We start from the raw sequence: 19467 nt of genomic DNA, 5'->3' as shown, positions 1-19467 counted from the left end.
ATACACAGTTTCACCAGTGACTAACTTGATAAAACTATGGTGTGCAGAAAGTCCTACTGCTTTCTGAAGTCAGAGTCAAACCATGGGAGGTCAGAATAAATATCAAGAAATAGCCACACTTTTGTCAGTGGAGGAAAAATAAAATTAGTATGTCACATTTCTCTGTGCCCTACGGAGTCTTCCCACCCCTCTTCTATCCACATCCCCTAGGGACAGTGGATAATCCCTTTTGTCCCGATACAATGGAATCTAGTTTTGTTAAAATGTGATGTGAAGCCTATAACCGATTTTGGGTCTAGTTGATTTAAGACTTTCACACCAGCAACTCTAGCTATTAAAGTGTCCAGAGCTGCGAAATTTATCCTTATGGTTCTGTTCAGTTGCCCTATCACAGATTTGCATTTTTTTTACAATTCTTTTCTGCATTGAGTTAGCCACGTAGGTGATGTTTCCATTTTGCATCAGAGATACTATGCCTTATACTTTGAAAATACTCTCAGCAGGTAAAATAATATTAATGGAAGGAGGGTCAGAACATCAGATGGGAATGATGTTCTTAAGCTTTCCACAGCTTGTTTGTTGTCCTCTTGGTCTAGTAGGAATCTAGTCTTCAAGAATCTAACGGAGCTTTTCTTGGATAGATTTTATGTTGTTTTCTTATCTCAACCTCTCCAAACGGCAACCATGAATACTCCAGTGCAACTAGAATCGAGGGAAAACCAGTAGCTGGAGAGTTATTTTTAAAAATGAAGAAGTTTCTGAGGTCATCATTTTCATTCATTCATCACTTCAAATATTTATCAAGCTCCTACTATTATACATCAGGCACTGTTGTACACACTGGGGATTCAAGAGTGAAGAGAAAGGGGCCAGGCCCTTATCCTCATGGAGTTGGCCTTCTAGTGATTTCTTAGAATAACTCAGAGGATTGAAATCACATCAGGTGCATATGATGACAGACATGATGATGATGGGCAAGCTCTTTCAGAAAGCCTTTCATGATCTTCCATGACCCGCCAAGCCAAGCTTGGTGCCTTCCTCTGTGCCCCCTGGACACCCAGGGCATGTCTTAGCCACTTGGGGCAACTGATATCTCAGCAGGTTACTTTTGGGTTCCAGCAGTGCCCCTCACCAGCTCTGCAACCTTGGGCCAGTTAACCCAGCCCTTTTGAGCTTAATAACTAGCTAAGCCTTACTGAGTACCTACTATGTGCCAGGCTCTCTAAGTGTTTTACATAAATCATTTTATCTAATCCTTCTCCCCACCCTACAAGGTAGTCCCATTATGATTACTCCTACTTATTAGATCACCGAAGCTGAACAAGAAGGTTAAGGAACCTACTTGAGGTCAATCATGTGGGCACTAAGTGACAGAACCCATAATAAGGGCCCAATAAATGTTCACCTCACGGTGGGGGGTGGGGGGGTGGGTCCGGGGGACGGCAAGTGAGACAAGTGATGCACATGCGGTGTCAGATCCTGCTTAAAACCTTGATACTTTGTTCATCATGGATTTTTCTTGCATTTATGTTGTTTTTTAAAAAGACTGTATTAAAATATTGTTTATCTTGACAATTGAGCTTTTGGGCACCCACTTAAATTTTGTGCCCAAAGCAAGTGCCTCTCTCACCTCACTCTAGTCCCAGTATCATTAGTATTATCATCGGTATCAGGTTGGAAGGGGAGTTACCTATTTATTTGTTGATTGACCCTGCTAAATTCAGAGATGTTTAGAGATTGCACCCGTGTCTTGGGTCCATAAGTCTTATTAAGAGTTGGCATAGGGTAGGTGTTCAAGGAGTATTTGTGGAACCAAACTTCCTGCTCCACAATAATTCAAAGGAAGACTAGCCTCCCTTCCGTGAGAACAGAACTAGCTGACCTCTTTGATCTCATGTAGGACGATTATGTGTGTCGTTTTTGGCAGTGATCCTATCAATATCATTAACCACAGCTGTCAGATATTGAGTATCTATTAGGGCCAAACACTTCGCATACCTCATCTCAAAATCTTACCACAAAGCTGGAAACTGAGGCTCAGGCCATGGAATCGCTTGCCTGGGGCCACACGGCTGGTAAGCTAGTAAGTGACAGTCAGCATTTGGCCCAGGTCAGTGTGAGTCCAGTCTTGGTTCTTTCCATCTTACCACCTCCCTTTCTCTTTCAGTTCACAGTCCGTCACTGAACAGGCTGTGGCGTGACCATGGCCATAGAGAAGGGAGCAGGCACGTGAAGGCGATGGTGAAGTTATACAAAGAAAAGGCACACACACACATGCCTGAGCACACAAAGGGGAGGGGAGTTGGCGGGCCCTTCAGTGTCACTGTGCAATGCCATCCCTGCCCATTGCTCGGAGATTGTTGGGGAGGTTTTCCCGTACAGTGGTGTGGCCTTGACCTATATCCACTTGAAGGGATGGATCCAAGACCTGTCTGTGTGTCTCAAATAAGTGAGCCACAGATTTGTCTTCCTGGCCTGCCTCCTTTCAAATCATATGAAAATAATTAGTCCAATCAGATGACAAGAAGTCTATGCGGTTGGGCAGCTGGTGATGGCACCCCAGATCAGACACAAGGAACCGTGCGCCCAGCATTTGTCCCCAAACCACAGTGGCTCAGCACTAAGTGTCTGAGGTCCTGCTCTGATCTCCGCCGTGAATGACATGGTTGTATTTTCCAAAGTGCATTTCTTAAAATATCAGTACTATGGAATTCTGCGGTTAAGGAAGGTGAGACAGGCTTTTCTATCTCGGGATTTCTCAGAGCCTTCAGAAGGCTGATATGGGTGGTGAATCTCCAAGAGAGGTATACCAGAGGCAGCATTTCTCCAAACCGCTTGGCTGGGGAATCCTTGTACGTGGAGTACCTCTGTGTGGGATGCACTTTGAGAAACCGTGTGTCAGGATCTTTTAAATACTGATCTCCTGAGGAAGAGTCGAGAAAGTGAAACCTTGGGAAGGGATTCTTAAGGAATCAAAATGGTAATGTCTTATTTTCCTTTTGCACTATAAAAGTGAAAAGTCCTATAACTAGATGAAGGTTTTGAAAATAAAAATAAATCCCCCTTATTTTCCCAACTTTAGAATATGCCTTGCTTGTCTTTTCCGTATCTGTACATCTCCGAATGTGCATCCGTATGTAACCAGCACTGAAAATGTGCAGAGCCTATGCTAACTGCTTTGCATTTAATCCTCACAATAACCGTGAGAGGCAGCAAATATGATCCCCGTGTTAGAGATTTGGAAATGGAGGCTCAGAGGGGTTGAGTCCCTTCCCAGGGTTGCACAGCAGGTGGGTGACTTAAACACAGTTGTTTCTGACTCCACAGACTATGTGTTTAAGCCCTGAAATGCTGAAAATGTTATTTTCTAACCTAGAAAAAAGTCTTTGCCCTGAATTTACTACCAGGGAGTTTATCTTATCTCAGATCCTCATACAGCTCAGTTCTATGTTGAATGATAAAAGAACATTCCAAAACTGTTCCCGCTTTTTATTTGTCCTTGCTTCCCTCCTCTGACTTGCAGTGAGTGTCACAAGGGCTTCATGGCAGGCAATCCTACATGCGAGGCCACATTGTCTTCTGCTTTATGGCTCAATAATCTCCTCTGGTGTAAATACACTCAGAACTGATTGTGGCTTTTTCTTGAAGCCTCAACATTTTTTAAAAAGTGATTTATTTTGATAGTGCTTTAGCCTCATGATTTCAAATATTAAGTTACTTGGTTCAGGTGATCTTATATTTTCCCACAAATGTGTTTATGTCGCCCCGCAGACTGAGAAATTTCATTCCAGATTTTCCTCTCTCTTCCTTCATTTGATTTTGTGCAGGAGGAGGACTGAATTCTTTGAACTTGTCAGCAAAGGAGAATACGATTGGAACATCAAAAGCCATCGTGATATATTTCGGTAAGAAGAAGCTCTTGTTTATGTGTTTCTTCATTATTTGAAGATTTAGCCATGCTTTGCTGACAGCGCTAAGGGCACGCACGTGATTTCTAAAGTAACGGATCTTAGCTTCCATTCAAAACATTTGGAGAGTGGTCCAATGATCAGAGAAAAGATAGACGGCATGTCTTTTCATCTTCTGATTCATTATCTTTTTTGCCTCCTCTCCATAATTTGCCTTCAGAATTAGAAAATGGTGTTCAGATTGGTTTCAAGTTTCAGCAAGCTGTGGGGCAGCGGGGTGGGAGGGTAGAGGTTGAGGGAAGGGGGGATTTTGGAACCTTAGAAAACAGTGATTTTTACCCAAAACAGTGTTTTACCCAAAACAAAGTAGACAGTTAACCTTTGGGGTATTCTTAGAGACAGCAGGCATTGTAGATAGAAAACCATTTGTCCCATAAAAAAAAAAAAAAAAGAAAGAAAACCATTTGGAACAATTTTGGTGGCAGAAATAAGGAGTGTGTTCTAGACATTTCCACTGGATTTCTTCCCAGCCGTTAACAAAAGACAGCAGCAAACCACCGCCCTCCTGTGGCACTGTCTGAGCCCCCTGACTGGGCACGACTCCTCTTTCTCTCCTATCCTGTCCCTACCTCACCTACCCCCAGACCTTCTGCTGCCTTATTCCTGTTCCAAAGCTGCTAAGCATTCCTGGAAAAGCTTGTGAGGCCTGGACTGAGGCTCGCTGTGTGCGTCCCACAGCCAGGTGACGACTAGAATCAACCAGAGCAGGACCCCTGTCCCAACAGCCCCAGAGCTGCGGTGCAAGCTCCCGCCTTAGGCTTTGGTAGGCAGGGCTGCCCCCCTGTCCTGCTGCCCCTGGCCGCTCTGCTCCCTTTCTCATCAGGAGAGATACACAGAGAGACAGAGACACGGGCAGAGGGAGACACAGGCTCCCAGGACTCCAGATCTCGCCCTGAGCCCAAAGCACACAGACACCCAACCACTGAGCCACCCAGGTGCTCGCAATGTATTTCTTTTTCATTCCACGAGTAATCATAGGAATATATTTTTCTGTAACAAATGAAACATGACAGATAAGCCCCCAGACCCCCCTCCCCCGGGCTCCACTCCCAATTCCCCGACGACACACAGTTATCACCCTGTTATCAATCTGTTGCATCCTCTGCAACCACCTCCGAAGCATTTATATACACGCATAGCCTAAGGAGAAAATACTGTTGAGTGTGGATTTGTTTGTTTTAACATCCACTATGTATTTATACATCGATCTGAAGCTGTTCACTCAGCTCCAGGCCTTAAAACTTTTTCCACGTCCATACGTCATCAGCTTTTACTGTTGCATAGTATTCCCAAGTGTGGATTTACCACAAAGTAGTTAGCTGTTCCTCCACTGAAGAATTCAGTCTATCAAGCGTGATTTCTGCTCCTTTGGAGAGTCACCAGGCACCTCCCAAGGATCAAATTCTAGGGCCTTCGCTCTCCTTCTGGTTCTCACCACAGCCCCTAATTGCACTGGACTTTCTGGTCTGGAAGCTCTCCCCTGCCTTGGGTCTTGCAAAGCCCTGCTCCTCAAGACTTTCTACTTTCCTCCGACCCTTGCTTCTCCTCTCCGTCTTTCTTCAGCCCTTCCCCTCCCCACCACTCCTGAAATGTAAGGACCTCCAAGGACCTGTTTTGGGTTTTCCTCTCTTGTTCCCGGTGGCTTTCACTACCACCTCCTCTCCATGGACTCCTGCCCCGTGTCTCCAGCCTGGCCTCTCTTCTGAGCACTACTCCTAACGTGCCAGTGCACATTCCATGTCTCCACCTGGGTGTTTTACTACAGGGGTTTTCAAACTTGTTTCGGCAGGATACCCCAGATGTAAGAAAAATCTTACCTGGAAGCCCAGTGTGTAAAACAGAGATGCTCTGGGAGCTCCCCATGGCCCCCGAGCTTTGCCTTCCCTCCCCCATTTCATGGTTAGACTCTGACCATGTACACTGGGGGGCAGGGGATGTTCCAGGGGACCACTGTCTTAGAGAACTTAAAAATAGCAATAAAACCAACTAGGGGCACATGGGTGGCTCAGTGGTTGAGCGTCTGCCTTTGGCTCAGGGTGTGATCCCAGGGTCCTGGGATTGAGTCCCCCATTGGGCTCCCTGTGGGGAGCCTGCTTCTCCCTCTGCCTAGGTCTCTGCTCGCCTCTCTCTCTGTTTTTCATGAATAAATACATAAAGTCTTTAAAAAATAAAAACAATACCAACTACAAGTCGGTCTGCTTTTCATTATCACCACGTGCCACATGCCTGCAGTCTAAACAGTGTCAGTGATAAGATACTTCTCCCTGAGAAAAATCTTTTGTTGGTGTAAGTTCTAAACATGGCTGAGATTACTGCTGAGTATCAAAATAATTGATAGGAAAGCTTCAAAGCACCACGCTATTACCGCTCCTTTAGTTGCACACATATCGTACCCGAACGCTAACTGCGGAGTGCGCGGTCACCCGTGAGCCCCTGATGCAGGTGCACGCGGGGCACACTGCAGGTGTGAGCCCCTAATGCTGCAGAGCCTTTAGTGCTTGCTCTGGGTGCAGTTCATGTCTTCGAGCCCACGGAGCTTCACCTCCCTGCCTTCAGGCAGTATATCCAGAAGAAACATTGATAGCACAGTGACGGCGAGGAGGAAAGAACCAGAACTTGACTTACTTCATCTCCATCATTTTGTGTTGACCATCTGGGCTTCCTGTGAGTGGTTGAGATTTAAAACAGTGAAACAGGGCAAAGTGCGAAGTGTGCTTCTTGTCTGGTTAAGTGCAAAATTCAGTTCTTGCATGAACTATTTTACGGGCTACAAATACATATCTTTTTAACTAATCTTGATTCATTTTCATTGCTAATTGTTTTAAAACCGGAGGACAAATCAAGAAAATACCAGTGAACACAAGGTTATTGTTGAAATGATTTGGCACATACAAGGGGGGGGTGATAAAAATGATCTGCCGTGAGCATCGGAGACTCTGGACGCAGCCCCCCGGGACAGAGCCGGCCGGGCCCTCGGTGCTCCAGCCGCTCACCCAGCGCCCAGTGCTGCACACCCCACTGCAAACGCACTAGCATTAGGCGGACCTGCAGAGTAACTTCCTCCCTCCTTTCTCACTCTAGAAAAGACCTTTCACTTCTAGGGGCCTGATTGAAGCAGTCAGGTGTGAACTACTCCTTCACCTCCTTTGGTTCTTCCTTGGGAATCTTGCAGCCTTCCCCTTGCCCTTCCTGCCCTTCCCCGTGTCGGGTCCTGAGCCACTCATTCTGACTGGTCTCCCACTTCCCTTCTCTCCTTCTCTAGACTCTTCATACCCACCAGCTAACGTTCTGCCTGGAATTTTTAGCCAGGTGGCCCCTGAGCCCCCAACCCTAAGAGGCTCTCCGGGGCCAGTTGGATGAAAGTTTCAGACTCCATCCCCCCCATCCTCCCTCCGGCCGTTTTCGGTCCCCCTTCACAGTATGCACGCTCTGCTCCACTGTAGGGTCTACACTGAAAACAGAGACCACTTCCCTCAGACTTTATGGATTCCAGCTCCAGCTCTGATACTTCCTCACTGTGTAAACTTTCTAACCTGTCTGATCAAGGAACGCAAAACACTACGTGCTTTATAAAATGGGAGTAATAATAGTATCCCTACCCCGTATGCAGACTGGGTCACTCTGTAGCGCTTGCTCAGCTAATGATACCTACTAGAATGACCACTATCTGAGCACCTAGCCAGATACTCAATACACTTGTTAACTAAGAATTTGAGAAGCAAGCCTCGAATTATCAAGCAGATGGAATCTAAGCAGTTGTCCAAGTTAGGGTATAAGTAGGCAACCTCACAGAGATTATTTCCCATCTAGGAGGGAGATTGCAAAGTCCGATGCATTACCTACAGTCTTGTCTCCCTCTGGTACCAGCAGAACCTAAAATGAGAAGCCTCAGAGTGTAGCAAGAGGGGGTCTGGAAGCTTTGTGATAAACACACAATCCTGAATCCTTACTGGCTTTGGGAAAGTAACTTAACCTCTCCATGTTTCCATTTACCTCCCCATAAAATGGGAATAAGGGCTCCTCCCTCAGAGGGTTTAGAAGATTCATTTGGTTAGTAGTTAGTGGGTCAAGCACTTCGTACAGAGGCAGGCACACAGCAGAGTGCTTGTCACAGAAGATCAACTCGGAAGAATGCACCAGGGCATTGCTCCGCATAGAAGTGCTTGGGGTTAGACGCTGCCTCACTCCTGGAGGGGCTGCTGATGCGGTGGGCCTGGTGGTGCTTGAATGACCTATTGTTACCTGCCGCTCTGCCCTGTGCCCTGGGGGGGTTTCCTGGGGAAGTTGTGCAAACCCCACTACCATCTAGGCACGCTCTGCCATCTGGGAAGCAGACACGTTTCCAAGGCACTGGAGTCCGGCAGGGTATGAAATGTTAACACCCGACACCAGGACAGCCCTGTGACCTCCAACAACACCCCCTTTCTTCCAAAAGGAGCCAGCCAAGATGTGGCCTCTCAGCTCCAATCCTTCTTCGCCTGTCATCACTGACGTTAGTACAAAGAAAGCAAATTTTGGACAAAGGGCGTGCCTTGCTTTTCCCACCTCCCACCACATCAGATTACGAGCACCAGAGCTATCGACAATTTAAATTGTTCCCCACGTTTTTATATCCATGGTTCAGGGTGAATTCTAATCAAACCCCAGAGAAACCTGCCCCCCAAAGCCTGCTTCCCCTCCTGCTATGCTTTCTTATGTACTCAAATTAATGAAAGCTGTAGCTGAATGTGTTTCTTCTTCATTATGCTTGTGAAACATGGTTGCAGCCAGGGAATACACTGGAGCCAACAGGGTGGCTCTCGCAGTAAATCCTAGCTCCGGAGAGCCGGGAGCATGAAGGTGCTCCGGCGGGGGGGCGCCTCGCCCCTCTGCTGCGGGTGCCCTCCGTGCCCCTCCATCAGCGCGAAGTCGGTGCACAGGTTCGGCAGCTATTCGGTCCTGATTCTCCAGGAATGGAGAGCATCGTCCATTAGAGATTATTTTAAGCAGGGCTTGCTTAGCTCAGGTAGAGTCGTGCTCTGCCTTCCTCGATCCGCTGCAGACTCAACAAAAGGGCGCCCAGGGTGTGCGTGGAGCTTTGTCTTCCTGAGCCGTGTGGCCACAGGAGGGACAGGCTGGACATGGGACTGTGAACACTGCTTCCCTTGTTGAGCAAAAGACATGTGAGAGTTGGCCTGAGTCCCATTTTATTTATTTATGTATCTAGGATGGGTTTGTTTAGGAATGCGACAAAAGATTATTCAGGCTGTTTTGTTTGGTTCTGTTTTTCAGATCAATGTTAATGACAGCCTGTGACCTTGGAGCCGTGACCAAACCGTGGGAGATCTCCAGACAGGCAAGTGGTGATTAATGGCAGGGCTCTGCAGAGGAGGGACTGGGGGGCAGGGGGGGGGGCAATATTCCCAGAACCCCAACTCCCAGGCCCTGAAGCCCTAGGCAATTTGCATCAGTATTAACCTGGTGTAAAAAATAGCAGGAGGCTTGAGAGAGACATAGTTTATCGCACAGCCATGCTTTAACGGGCTTCCACGGAGTCATAATATTCCTGATTCTGTAAGGTTTTCTTAATACTCTCAATCCAAATAACACGTTGACCGCTTCCTAAGGCGAGAGTTCCAAAAACAGTGTTTTTAAATAGGTAATCAAGTTTTAGCACAAGGTCCTCTTTTTTCTCACCTTAAAAAAAAAAAAAGGAAAAAACAAAGGAAGTCAAAGGGAAATTTTCTTTTTCTTTTTTTTTTTTAATATTTTATTTATTCATGAGAGACACACAGAGAGAGAGAGAGGCAGAGACACAGGCAGAGGGAGAAACAGGCTCCATGCAGGGAGCCCGATGCAGGATTCGATCCTGGGTCTCCAGGATCAGACCCTGGGCTGAAAGTGGCGCTAACCCACTGAGCCACCCGGGCCACCCTTATTTTTCTTTTTAAAGGCGAGCAGATCACTTTAGCCAAAGTGTGCAATAACTCAACTTAATTTGCACAAAAAAATCATGCCTTTACCACCTATCTGGTTTCACTACCCAAAGTGTTAGTTTAGAACAAGAATAGTTTTCAAGCCAGTAATCACACAGTTTAAGATTCTTGATTACTGGGCAGCCCTGGTGGCACAGCAGTTTAGTGCTGCCTGCAGCCTGGAGAGTGATCCTGGAGACCCAGGATCAAGTCCCACATCGGGCTTCCTGCATGAAGCCTGCTTCTCCCTCTGCCTGGGTCTCTGCCTCTCTCTCGCTCTCTCTGAATGAATAAATAAATAAATCTTTAAAAAAAAAAGATTCTTGATTACTGATAGTATTTGAAGATTAATATCTTTTTAATTTTTATGAGACACCTACTATATAGGGTATGAAATAGTAACTTGGTATCTTAAGTCTCAATATTTTAGGGAAAATAAAATAGATTTCATATAGCAGTAAATAATAATAATACTTACTATTAAGAATTATTAATAATACTTATTAAGTATTATTATTACTATTTATTGTTATGACTAAGTATCTAATATCCAAATATCTAATTTCAAAGCCCCCTCCCTGCCACTTTGACTTAGGTATAGTTACTCTAAGTAGGCTGAATAATAGCAACCCAAAGATATCAGCCCCTAAATTCTAGAACTTCTAAATGTTGGAAAAAGGGTCTTTGCAGATGTCATTAAGTTAAGGACCATCATTATCATTATTACTGTCATTATCCTGGATTAGGGTGAGCCCTAAATTCAATGACAGGCATCCTTAGAAGAGACACAGGGAGATGACACATTCAGAAGAAGAGAAGGGGATGTAAAGACAAGGCAGAGAGTAGAGTGATGCAGCCACAAGCAAAGAGAAGGTGGCAGCCACCAGAAACTGGAAAGGGACAGAGGACACATTCTCCCCTAGAGGCTTCAGAGTGAGCTTGGCCTTGGCAACACCATGATTTCTGTCCAGTGAACTGATGTTGAGCAGCTGACCCCCAGAACCATGAGAGAATAGATTCCTATTGTTTTTTTTTTAATTTTTTTTTTATTTTTAAAAAAATTTTTTTAAATTTATTTATGATAGTCACAGAGAGAGAGAGAGAGGCAGAGACACAGGCAGAGGGAGAAGCAGGCTCCATGTACCATGTATCGGGAACCCAACGTGGGACTTGATCCCTGGTCTCCAGGATCACGCCCTGGGCCAAAGGCAGGTGCCAAACCACTGCGCCACCCAGGGATCCCCTAGATTCCTATTGTTCATGTCTGGCAACCCTGGGAAACCAATACAGTTGTTACCCCTATCTCACAAATGGGGAAAGTGAAGCCTAGAAAGAATAAGTAGCTTGTAAGTGGTACGGCTAGGTATTCAAATCCTAGCAGATTAAACTCCAAAGCCTCCATTCTTTACAGTGCTTTACACTACCTTACACCAGATACATCAATCAGTATTTTTAAATGATGCCCATGTATCAGCAGAATGAGCTATTATCCCTCAGCCTCAGTTGCTAAAAACAATATATTGTTCATGAACATGTGCATCCAGGGTCAGCTGGTACTGCTCCTGATTTTGGACTGGGGCTGAAGAAGCATTCCCATCTGGATCATTCCGACAGGGGCCCTACCGTGCCTTGCACTGGCAAGTAAATGCCTTTTCCCAGAAATTCATTGGCCAGAACTTGTCACAAGAGTCCACTCAACCAGGAAGTATTATCCTTTAGTGTGCCCAGAACATAGAAAGCCAGAAAGTTAGTGAAAACGTGACTACCACCATTTGCCCTTCTAATCACCAAAAGTGTGATTTACTCTCTTTTCTGCAGGCAAAATATACACATCTTTTCCTCAAGGGAAATGACCCAAATGTCCCATTCATCATGGTATCAAGCTCAAAGTCCAGGATCTCTGGTCCAGATGCAAATTAAAGACCTACACACACACCCCAAACACAGCATCTGACATACACCCAAACCACGAAATACTCCTCATAAGACTCCCATTCAGGAAGGGGAAGAGATGGCCAACATTTGGCAGTTAGAGGGCCACAGTAATTCCAAAATCCCACTGGGCATTCACTGTGAAGCCATCCACTCTGTAGCAGGCTCTGATTCCCTGGGAGATGATCCCCTGTCATCCTTATCCATGGCCTGTAGATCTATCCTGGGAAATCATCCCTTTTCCATTGTCCTTGGCTATATCCAAAGGCCAGGCAGTTTTTCTAACCTGTTTCCCACTCAAAGAAGGTTGAAGACTCAAGACTTATTTTAGGTTTTAAGTAGTCCCAGTCCTTTTTTTTTTTTTTTTTTTAACTTATGATAGGCACACAGTGAGAGAGAGAGAGAGGGGCAGAGACACAGGCAGAGGGAGAAGCAGAGTCCATGCACCGGGAGCCCGACATGGGATTTGATCCCGGGTCTCCAGGATCGCGCCCTGGGCCAAAGGCAGGCGCCAAACTGCTGCACCACCCAGGGATCCCAGTAGTCCTAGTCCTATGGGATTTTTGGCACCATAGGTCTCTTAGATATTAGGATATTAGTCAGCTTCTTATGTCTTTGATTCTAGTCATTTCCATTTGCCAATAACTACATCCATAGTTGTATTCTAGATAGATTTCTTTTAAAAAAAAAAAAAGATTTTTTAAATTTATTCATGAGAGACACAGAGAGAGAGAGAGAGAGGTAGAGACACAGGCCGAGGGAAAAGCAGGCTCCATGCAGGGAGCCCGATGTGGGACTCAATTCCAGGTCTCCAGGATCATGCCCTGGGCCGAAGGTGGAGCTAAACGGCTGAGCCACCAGGGCTGCCCAGATAGATTTCTTAATTCTGCTCTATCTCTTTGCTTCCTTGTTTTCAAGAACAAAGAAAAGTAACATGTGTACTTCTTTCTTCCTCTTTCATGACCCAATTCCTAGCATTTGGGACCTAACAGATGCCAGTGAAAGAACCATGTAGCAAAATCATTTCTCTGGGCCATTCTGTACAATTGAAGGGATATCCTGTGTACCGCCTAATTCGTTCAGAGGTCTTAACTGTGAGGGCACTGGCCACACCTTTGATTCTTGTTGCAAAGCTGAGGTGTTTTTTGTGGGTCTTTTTTTAGATTTTATTTTTAAGTACTCTTTACACCCAGGATGGGGTTGAACTCACAACCCTGAGATCAAGAGTCACATGCTCCACTGACTGACCAGCCAGGCACCCTGCAAGGCTGAGTCTTGATCAGCCTTAGTCATTCAAAATGTATCTCAATTTTTATTTTTACAGTTTGGAGTCAAAAGCAGCTTCATCTTCCATCCCTGAAGATGAAGACTGAATTTGTGACTCTCTCTATTCCTTTTCATTCCTGATTATATAAACCTGTCATCAATTCTTTTCTGAGCTCACTTCTTATAATACTTAGCAAAACAGTCAACAGCAATCATCACATGCTTCTAACATTTATTTTCCAATCTCTTCCCCTAAGGCTGTAAATTCATTAGATACATTATTTGCTTTATTTCAGTGAGAATTGTACAAAATATTTTGCCACTGTGTAACATGGGCCATCATCCTCACAGCCTCCCACAGCATTTCCTCACTGTCTTGTACCTGTTAGCACCACATATTTCAGTACCTTGTACTGTTGGCACCACATATTTCAGGATCTTCTTATATTTTTCTTCCTTTTCTAAAATTTCTTTTTCTTTTAACATCAGCACCTCATTTCCATACTAGTTTTTGTGTTAGGCCAAACTTCAGTAGGCTTTGCCGCAGCAACAAATACATTCTCAAATTTCAGTTGCTTAAGTCAAAGAAAAGCCTATTTCTTTGCTCCTGTCACATTCCAGTACAGATTGGGCAGTTTTCCTACAAAGTTCTCCTCTAATAAATAGCTCTCCTCCAATTGATCGTCAGTTTTCGTTTTAGTGCAACACATTTGAAATTATAGACAGCAGGGTAAGTGGGGAGAACTTGCATGGTTGAGTAGCTTATTTGTACATCTCTGCCCACTCTTCACCTCCCCCATGTGCGAAGGCTCCCCTATAGTAAAGTTTGGAAACAGAGAAGAGGTAGGTATCTTCCAAGTCTGGGGGAAAGGTATAGGTAGTGGGGGTGGCCAGTCTGATTGGGATGGAAAGAAGCGGAAGAGTGGAGAGTGGCAGAAAGTTCAGGGAACCAGGGAAAAAATAGAGAAGATTGGAAAGAGAATGGGATGAGGTCTGATGTGCCAGGACTTTCAGAAACCCCAGTGAGATACGTGTCAACAACTAATGGAGCAGTAGCCCACTTAGAAGCAAGAAAAGGACAGGATAAAGAGTTTCTGCATTGATATTTTAGACCAATTTGGGAGGCCCACTGGCCACTTGAAGGTGGCTTCTTAGGCTTCTTAGGCTTTGATGTAAATAATACTTTACTTTTAGGATGTGCAGAAACCCAGGAGTTCAGGGAAATAAAACACAAAACCATGATTTTCCAAACATTTCCATCAAAAATCTTGTCACGCCTCTAAACTGGAGATCTCATTTGTGTTTGTCTCTAAATTGAATAGGTTAAAATGTTTTTTTTTTTTTTTTTTGGTTAAAATGTTTTCAAAAACATACTCACTTCTATGATTTTAGGAAATATTTGGACAAAAACAATGGAAACTTCTTTCAAAAATATAAAAATATTTCTAATTTCCTAGATGTTGATTTTTTAGCATTTCCTTGCAGATTTTGGTGCCTATTCCATTTTTCCTTCTTCACAAACATGACTCTAAGCATGTGGGTTTCCCCAGTGATCCCCCAAGGCCTGATTAGCATCTCAATTTCCTTCTTTAATAAAAAATTCAATCAGGAGCCACTTAATGTTCCTGATTGGGTTTTTAAGTACAAATGAAACAGTGGTACAAGTTGAGCCGTGAAAGAAGCACAGGGGAGATACCCAGGACCACTTTAGAAAGATCAAGGACAGGATTTTGTTTTAATTTCTTTGCTTTCCAGGGGCTATAGACCTACACAGGACTCCTACCTTGGGGTGGCCTGGTGTGCACATTTGTATTCTTTAGTGCATAAGACCCACCTCAGAGCAATCTGAGGGAGTGTTCTGGGAGCTGAATAAATGAGGGCAGGCCCTTAGGGGACCATTTCTTTTTTAAAGGAAGGCCAGAGACAGAGAGAGAGGTCTGGAGTGCTAATGTGAAAGGTAGTAGCTGAGACTAGAGAGAGAGAAGTGAATCAGGTCCTAGAAAAATTGAGCCAGTTCCAACTAGTTTTATGCTATGGAATGTCTAAAAGGTACTCATATTCCTTATTAGAAATGTTGAAAATCTGAACTGACTATATATTCTATTTTTTAAATAAATGAGCTATATACTTGCTACTCTCGGGGGCAGGGGAGTGTGTGTGAGAGAGAGAGAGACAGAGACAGAGAGATGTTTTTATGTTTTATCAATGGTTATGATTAATAGTTGACAGAATTTCTTGAGAGAGAATGCTTAGGTAAATTATCTTGATTCTATCCACTTGACCAAAATTAAACCAATCTAGCCTTTTCCACACCTTAGAACTTCATCTTATAAGAGCCTGGAATAGAGGAAAACGAGTCTGGGAATCTAGATCTTCTTGCCATCAAATTTTCTGGGATTTTTTCCCCCTGCTCTTCCAAATTTTGTAAATCTAGCAAGTTCATCTCAGAGATTTCCTATATGCACACTAGAGGGTTGTTGAAAATACCTGTTTAACACTTCTCTGTTACATCATTATGCTTCACATAAGCTATCATAAGCACAGGGCTTGGAGGAGCGTCTCTTTAGCCTAACAATGATCAATTATTATTACAAGTATATTATAAAATATATTACAAGTATATTATAAAACAAAAATTACTCTTAGGTACTATTTGCTTTATTTTTCTGCAATAAGAACATTTCCTGCTTTGAAGGTGGCAACCCAGTACCTCACCCTGAATATGGAATCTGTACTGTCAGAGATCATCTCCTAGCATGCATCTGAAAATACCTTGCACAAGTTCTTCTAATTAAAAGGAAATCAGTTTCATTGATTAAAGTCTATAATAACTTGAAACAGAAAAGGTTAACATACTTCTTCAAAAGCTGTTTAAATGATTATCTGTGTTGAAAATAATCTTATGATAAATTACACATAACCATAAATTAAGTATCTGTATGTTTTAGGTGGCCGAACTTGTAACCAGTGAGTTCTTTGAGCAAGGAGATCGGGAGAGAGCAGAACTCAAACTCACTCCTTCAGTAAGTCCATCTTTTTATTATGACATATTTACCCTTTGGAATGACATTTTCAAAAGTAACTCCAAACACAACTTGAAAGTGGGAAAGACTGAAAATGGAGTTAAGGAAGCATTCCTGAAAGTTTAAAAATTTAATAAACTTCAAGATCCCCGGGTGGCTCAGCGGTTTGGTGCCTGCCTTTGGCCCAGGGCAGGATCCTGGAGTCCCAGGATTGAGTCCCACGTCGGGCTCCCTGCATGGAGCCTGCTTCTCCCTCTGCCTGGGTCTCTGCCTCTCTCTCGCTCTCTCATAAATAAATAAATAAATAAATAAATAAATAAATAAATAAATCTTTAAAAAGAAAAAAAAAGCTAACTGCCTGCCAAAGAGTAAGGATCTGGCTAATTGCAGGATTAAAAAAAAAAAAAAAACTAACTTTAATAAACTTCAATGTTCAATACTCTTATTCCCAGGTTTTCCTGAGCTCTCACAGTGGGACAAGTAGGCACAAGGGAGGATGTGCAGAGTGGCATTTGAGTAGCTCAAAGCCCAGTGCTGGCGCTTCATATGTGATCAGTAGCTACTTTGGAATAGAAATACAGACAAAAGTTGAAGGCCAGCTGTCCAGCCTTGAGCAGCGAGAATGAACAGCTGCAGTAAACAATGGATGTCCTGGGTTTTATTTTCTGATTTCAAACTTTCCAAAACCTCAAATCCAAATCATTACAAATCTCTGTTTCATTTCTTTGTTTGCAAATGAAAGGTTTCACTTGGGGAACTAGGTTCTGTTGACTGAAATGCTATTTTTATTGGACTCATCCATTCAGTTATTAGTTGAGAATGCTTACTGTAGGCTCAGGATAATGTTGTTTTTACTCAAACAAGACCAAAGACATAAATGCTTCCATCACCACCCACAAGGAGGGAGTGGCCTCTTTATTTGTAAGGAATGGTTAGTTAAAAACACACCATCCAGCAACTCAAAGAGTGGTGCAAAGTATTGTAAAGCTGGCCCAGCGCAGTAGATTCAATGCAGCTCAGTTGTCAATTGTCAAGAATGTCTGTTTATGAGGATTTAAGTCAACCGAGTTTTGAACATTTAGAGGTATTTATATGATCTTCAAGCTTTAGGATGCCTTTCTTCGCTGACATTTAAAAGCAAGGAAATGCAGCAGAACTAGCTCCTGGATAAACAGCTTCACCTACTTGAAGTCACACCTCACAGCCTTGCTAATTTTGACTATTCCTAATTTGTTGTTTACCTATAAAAGGTGAGATGACTGCATAGGTTAGAACACTCACCCAGTGTTTCAGTTTCCTAAGCAACATCTATTTATATTGTTTCCAGAACCCCCCTTTATTCTTTTTTAGTGGTATCACCAGATTTGGCTATAAAAATAAAGATACTAGATTGGGAAACATAATTAATTTGTAAAACCTCATATAACCCACATTTCTCTCAGCTACATACCTATTTTCAAATTAAAGCTTTCCTCCACTTAAAAAAAAAAAACTGTTTCAGAGGCATCATCTGAAGGGTTGATAAAGCAGCAATACCACAGGTCATTTAATTAAATGAAAAAAAAATATGAGTCAGTTGCCAGCACTGGCGAGCTGGCAGGTGCAGTGACGCAGCACTAAGGAGCCTTTGTCTGGAGGCTCAGGTAAGGCTTTCTCTGAAGACGGAAATGAAATTAATTTTGCGGTGGAAGCATAGCACTAAATGCTACTCTCCCCTCACAAAAGGCTACTTAACATTGCTGATGACAGTCTCCTAGCTGCTGTGGCAGGGCTATTTCTCATTAGTCCTTTTCCAGAAATGTCTGAAAATGCATCCACCCAGAGGTGACACCAGCTGTGTCTGTGATTCCTTGATATTTAGGAAGAATATTGTCTGGGAGCCCCCATCAGGTGTGATGGTCCTAAAGGTCATTAGAGTAACCAAAGAGTTAATAGTGGAAGCAGTGAGTCAGTTAATAAAACATGCTTGAGCACCTCCAGGTATCAAGCATGAAGCTGGGCACCGTGCATCCAGCCATGAGCAAAGCACCATCTTCCCTGCCCTTCCCCGAACCTTGTCAACGGATGGGAAATATAGACATTAAATAAACAGTCACTTGGGGCACCTGGGTGGCTCAGTCAGTTAAACGTCTGCCTTTGGCTCAGGTTGTGATCCCGGCGTCCTGGGCTCAAGCCCGGCATTGGGCTCACTGCTCTGTGGGGAGCCTGCTTCTTCCTCTGCTCCCTCTCCCCACCCCTCCCCCTGCCCCTGGCTCATGCTTGCTCTCTCACACGTGGTCTCTCCTTCTCAAATGAATAAATAAAATCTTCAAAAATAAAAAAATCACTCATAATCAACTACAAGATGCACAGTGCTGTCACAGGAAAGCACAGGACAATGTACTATCTCACACTTCTACTCAAAAACATTTATTGAGAAGTAACTAGTCTGGAAATAAACTCCTATAGTTATGGTCAACAGGGTGATGCAGTGATTTTCAACAGGATGCTAAGACAATTTCAGTTGCAGGGAGGGGGGGTGTGTGGGGTGCTAGTCTTTTCAAACAGTGCAGGGACAGTAAGCTATCCACTGCAAATGAGTTAAATTAGACCCCTACTTCCCACCAAACCTTAAAATAACCTCACAGTGGATCATAGACCTAAATGTAAGAGCTAAAACTATAATACTCTTAGGAGAAAACAAGGTGTAAATCTGGATTGGATCTGGCAATGATGTCTTAGCTATGACACCAAAAGCACAAGAGATACAAAAGCGCAAAAAAAAAAAGATAAATTTGACCTCATTAAAACTTAACACTTTGCATCTTAAAGGACACTATCAAGAAAATGAAAAGACAGCCTACAGGATGGAAGAAATTATTTGTGAATCATATGTGATATGGGCCTGACATCTGAAATATATAGAGAACTATTAACAACTCCTAGAAAGACAACCCAATTTTTTAAAAGGATAAGGGTCTGAATACATGTTTCTTCAAAGAATATGTACAGATGGCCAATAAGCACATGGAGAAAGATGCTCAAAATCATTAGTCATCAGGGAAATGCAAACTGAACCGCAGTGACATACCACTTCAAGGGGCTAGCTATGATTAAAAAGACAGTCAACGGCCAGTGCTGAGGAGGATGTGGAGAAATTGGAACTTCATACACTGCTGGTGGGAATATAAAATGGTGCAGCTGCTTTGGAAAACAGTTTGGCAACTCATGAAAACATTAAATGTTAGACCGGGCACATGGCCCAGCAGTTCTGCCTCTAGGTATATCCCCAGGAGAAAGGAAAATGTACAGCCACATGGAAACCTGAACGGGAATGTTCACGGC

The 19467-nt window shown here is 43.6% G+C and overlaps 1 protein-coding gene across 1 annotated transcript in view; it reads left to right on the top strand.

Moving 5' to 3' along the window:
• PDE11A (phosphodiesterase 11A) overlaps window positions 1-19467 on the top strand; it is a 365302-nt gene that overhangs the window by 313169 nt on the left and 32666 nt on the right. The window contains exons 16-18 of the mRNA XM_025994270.2: window positions 3828-3905; window positions 9240-9303; window positions 16069-16143. Of these exons, the coding sequence (XP_025850055.2) occupies window positions 3828-3905; window positions 9240-9303; window positions 16069-16143 (217 nt within the window). The remainder of the gene's footprint in view (window positions 1-3827; window positions 3906-9239; window positions 9304-16068; window positions 16144-19467) is intronic.

The sequence above is a fragment of the Vulpes vulpes genome, chromosome 3, assembly GCF_048418805.1.
Source record: "Vulpes vulpes isolate BD-2025 chromosome 3, VulVul3, whole genome shotgun sequence".
NCBI classification, from domain to species: Eukaryota; Metazoa; Chordata; class Mammalia; order Carnivora; family Canidae; genus Vulpes; species Vulpes vulpes.
Note: the sequence above shows the minus strand (reverse complement) of the source record. Positions and strands in the feature narration are given on the sequence as shown.